This window comes from Topomyia yanbarensis, chromosome 2, assembly GCF_030247195.1.
Source record: "Topomyia yanbarensis strain Yona2022 chromosome 2, ASM3024719v1, whole genome shotgun sequence".
In the NCBI taxonomy this organism is placed as follows: Eukaryota; Metazoa; Arthropoda; class Insecta; order Diptera; family Culicidae; genus Topomyia; species Topomyia yanbarensis.
In genome coordinates, this window is record NC_080671.1 from 313,267,850 (window position 1) to 313,272,510 (window position 4,661).

The following is a 4,661-nucleotide window of genomic DNA, read 5'->3' on the forward strand; positions in this document are numbered from 1 at the left end:
TTGAAATCAGCACTTTTTAAAACAAATCTAAAAATTGCTTGACCGCCATACTCGAACGGAGCACTTATGCAATGTTCCGCTCAACATGCACCAGTCTGCTGATCAAATGGGCTAATAAACGGAAGCAGCACTGCATACGTTAATGACACCAAGCCTCGCCTTCCTCAAAACGCTATCCGCCGTGGAATGGTACTAGGTAACAAAATAACGGTACGATAGAAATGTAATAAGTACAATCTATTCTAGACATAGATAATAGTTTATTTTGATAAATTATTTTCATCTTACACTGTAGAGAAGTACAAGCTAGTGTTAAATTATGTGTCTATGGATTACTGTAACGAGATAACTGAATTTCAAATTTTAAAAAATAACACTTTCACTTCAAGTAACTGGTTCACTTTGAAAACAAAACAAATAATCCGAACAAAAATAGTAGCTGGAAACTGAGTGTGGAGAGTAAATAGTAAAAACTTCAAATTAAACGCCTTCACTAACTTCTTCCGTTTCGACAGCAGTCTTTTTAGCTGGGGAACCATCAACCTCAGCCTCAGCATTATCAGGCTTCTTCCGCTTAATAAGGTGGGAAATGTCTTTTGGCTTATCCGTTACTTTCGAGCTCGACGCGATTCCATTACTTGAAGAAGAGGATGAAGCGAGTTCTGCAGCGCCATCGGTTCCATTCATGGTTCCAGTTTTGACGATAATTTTGGAAAGTTCACGTTTAAGTTCTTCGATGGACTGAAATAGTAGAATAAAATTTTGGTAAGTGGATTGAACACGTTGATCCGACATCTAGACTTGTCCGATTTGGCTCAAACTAGGAGCAACTACTTCTGGTGGGACTAGGACTCGATTCAGGGATGGGGTAATTGTGTTTTCAAAAATTCATTTTATTTTTGGGCGGTCTAGTATGACATGAAAATTCGGTAAAATTCACAAATGGTGTCGTTACATTTGTCATGACTAATTACAACTAACCAAGCATGAGAAAATCCGTTAACTCGCACGGCAGTGGCTGTTTATCACTAATGCTGATTTTGTTTTTAGATCAGAGTTGCTCTATGTTCGATCGGAGCTGTCATTTTTGTATGGATATTGTAAATATTAGAGCGAACCTAGGGCGACTCGATTCTAAAACCGAAAACAGCATAAGTAACCTAAAACTTATGCCCCACCTATCAGTGAATTACATACCAAAGAGTCACTAGATGTGCGAAATAACGATAACGCTGTATCTCCAAAGAGCAACGTAGAATCTTTTGCTGGACTAACCTTTAAATACAAACCCCTTTTATCAAAATTTTGGAACAGGAGTAATAGTTTGAATGTTAGTAACTTTTAGTGTACGGAGTCACACTTTTTTGGCACTAATCAGTCGTATGTTCACCAGTTTTGAGTGTTCCTTTTTACTCTAATAACTGGTTGGCGAACCAAGGATTTTAAAATATCGAAAAAAGTATTTTTCAGAATCAAAACACTCAATTTTAATACCTGAATGCAAAACGCATCGTTCTAGAATTAGCTAGATATTATCAGTAAAGAAAGAACTACTGGAAACCTCTAATCCATTGGTGTATTGGTTCTTGAAATATCGTGCTCATCGCAAACACAAAAATGAGGGATTTTCCGAGATAATATGACTCTCTTCAATTTCTACTATTTTCTAATGAATTTGTAGGAGTATAACTATATCGTTGAAGAATCTGAAACCACTGCACTGCCCATGATCGCATATCAGTCCCATAAATATACGAAATCCCATAGAAAACGGAACAACTATGCGATCATGGGTAGTGCATTGTATCACGTCCGATAGCATAATCCCTATGAACGTTATCTTCCCATAAAAACATATTTGAACTAACCGTTTTAGTTGTTTCCTCCACCTCTCGACTCCTTTCGACGATTTCCTGCATAGTTTCTTTAAGATCTTTGATGGTGGCTCTCGTTTCTTCAGTCTGATCCTTAGCCTTTTCTAGATCAATAACTTTACCCAGCTCGATACAAGCTTCACGGAAGTATTTGATTGATTCCGGAAATTCGTTCAGCATCATGTGACATAGACCAACTTTGTAATCAATTTCTGCGATTAGCCGACTGTTTGGTTCTCCAATTTTACCGTATATCTCAAGCGATTTTTCTGAAAATATTTAAAAATGATCATCAAACGAATAATTACATCTTGACGGCTTTATTTCAACTTACTGTAGTCATTGATTGCCAGAGAGTAGTTGCTGTTCTCAAATGATATATTTGCAAGCTCCATGTAGCATTCAGCCAAATTAGTTGCCGATTTATCGGCTTGCGTTTCGAAAATTTTGACGGCTAACTCAAGGATCTCCCAAGCTACTTCTAGGCTGCCTCCACCTTTTTCGTCTTCACCTTCGTCAGTTTCTTCAGGCTCTTCAGTGCCATTAGAAGTTGATGGACCAGGCTGTGGCTCAGCTTGTGCCGACGTGGAAGACGCTTCCTGATCGTCGTCTTTTTTCGCTTCATCGTTTTCAGTCGAACTTTTCTCGGAAGCTTCCTCGCTCGCCTCCGATTTTTCACCAGAATCCTCTGTTTTCTTTTCTTCTTTCTCTCCCTGAGCCTCCTCCCCCTGCTCGTCATTGCCCTCTTCTTCTTCATTATCTTCCCCGCCTTCCTCGTCATCCCCCTCGTCATCATCCTCTCCCTCAGCACCCTCTTCCGGAACAAGTAGATTATTTTCCTCTTTAGATAGGGCAATCAATGCCTTGGCATACACCAGATAAGGTTCGCCACACTCTTCAGCAGTTGGACCATAAAGTTCGGAGTAGATGGCGCAACAAGCGCTAAGATCGTCAGCAGCATCCGAGTACTGTTTCATACAATAATTTCGACTGCCCCGACCGAACAGTTCCTTAGCTTCAGCGATTTTTTCCTCCTTCGTTAGGAGTTTTTCCGATTTCTCTGCCATGGTGATGCTAAGATGTGATGATTAATCTGAAAATAAAAAGAATCACAATAATTAATTGTCACGGTGGTTCAAAAAAGTCCAACATTTTCTATTACATATAATGCATTATTCTGTGGAAAATGCTAAACATTACTAAAGCCAGTTGCAAACAGTTACTTATATTATTAGGACATTTTACAATATATTTCATCAAAAAATTGAAACAAATGTGTTCTGCATTGAATACATGAATAAGTTATGAAGTGGTAGCTGAAATTTTACTTGTCAAAATCATGATCTTTAAAAATGCGAAGGAAAAAGTGACCTTCTTGTCTTGTTTATAAAGATCATGCCTTTATACTAAAACTTTATTTGCCAGTGGCTTAGGTAGGCGGGAACAAAATCATTTATGCACGTATTTTTATGAAATGTAATGCAGTGCCATCCACACACATTTTGGACTTTACAACTCTTTGGAGCAAATATGAAAAATTTCAAAACAAATAACTTTGCAAAATAAAACTTTTTGCTCGAAATCTTCGGTCAAGATAGAACAGATCTTTATTAGTATAAACTTATCTAGATTGGATAAGTTTATTGGATCAATTTTACCCGCGATACTTTACACTGGCTTTTACTTTTCTGTTTGTCGAAATTGGCTTTCAGACCCACTGTGCTACGTACGCAGGATTTTGGGACAATTTTCATGGAGTTTAAGAATTTTATTTAAAATAATTGCAATTTAGCGAAAAGCCAAAAAATTGTGCATTTCTAATGTTACCGAAAACGGCTTTTGGGAATCAAAGGTCTGTGTTTTTTGTAAATCCTTTCAAACCGAAAATGATTTCCAATATCTCTATAAAGCTGTTAATAGTTAGCTTTGCTAAAATTTTAACTTTTATGGAATACCGAAAATGGCCGTATCAGTACCCTCTTGTCAGCTGTGTCAAAGAAACGTAATAAAATATTAGGGACAAAGCAGACAGAGTTTCTGCATCCACTACGAAAATTCAATGGAATATCGAAAATGCAATAAAAAATGAAATTTCACCCGAGCGACCATATATGTATAATACATTCATATATGTATTTGTATACGTTTAAAACTGAAAATTTCACTTTCATTGGTGTTAACTTACTATCGCGATCAAAATAAACAGATTTAAAGATTCGTGTTGCTGAATTAAAAAAAAAATAACGCCTACTAAAATAAGGATGCAGAATTCTACTGACGCTGTCTAACAAAGAAAATTATTCTAGTTGGAATGTTCGACTGTGCTATGTGACTATACCACAATGTACCGTACCTACTTTAATTATTACAATCACTTCTTAGTTTTAGTTAAAAAGACATCTTAAAGCTGAAGCTGCAAACAGAGCGTATCAAAACAGACCGACTACAATAAAAACACTTCACGTTTATCACAAAAGATGTGGATTGATAACAATGAAACACGCACCACAATCACGTGCTCGCATGTCCTGTCGCGAGACCCGGCAGCAAAAATATGATACACTTAACGCGGAGGCCAACTGACACACGACACACGGTTTTAGTCGAAAGCCGGCCGATCCATGACAGCTGAAGGCATCAAACACAGACCGTTCTATTGATTTTCCGTTCCAGAGCAATCGCGACACTGCGCACGCTTTGGGTCCACCTGCAGGTGTGGGTGTATAAGTGCTAGAAAACAGAGTAAACATTGGGCGAAATGCTTTCCTCCCCACAATCTGGCCATCG

The 4,661-nt window shown here is 37.9% G+C and overlaps 1 protein-coding gene across 3 annotated transcripts in view; it reads right to left on the reverse strand.

The window, feature by feature from the left end:
- Positions 1 to 240: 240 nt before the first annotated feature.
- The window catches only part of LOC131683582 (protein NASP homolog), a 37,319-nt gene continuing 32,898 nt past the window's right edge, over positions 241 to 4,661 (reverse strand). Inside the window, exons 1-4 of one of the 3 annotated variants that reach the window (XM_058965676.1) lie at positions 4,381 to 4,532; positions 2,209 to 2,967; positions 1,869 to 2,143; positions 241 to 741 (exon numbers count right to left, since the gene is read on the reverse strand). In XM_058965676.1, the coding sequence (XP_058821659.1) occupies positions 481 to 741; positions 1,869 to 2,143; positions 2,209 to 2,941 (1,269 nt within the window). In that variant the 5' untranslated portion in view covers positions 2,942 to 2,967; positions 4,381 to 4,532 and the 3' untranslated portion in view covers positions 241 to 480. Of the gene's footprint in view, positions 742 to 1,868; positions 2,144 to 2,208; positions 2,968 to 4,227; positions 4,288 to 4,380; positions 4,533 to 4,661 lie in introns of those variants that run through there. The other 2 variants (XM_058965677.1, XM_058965675.1) reach the window with 2 other exon arrangements.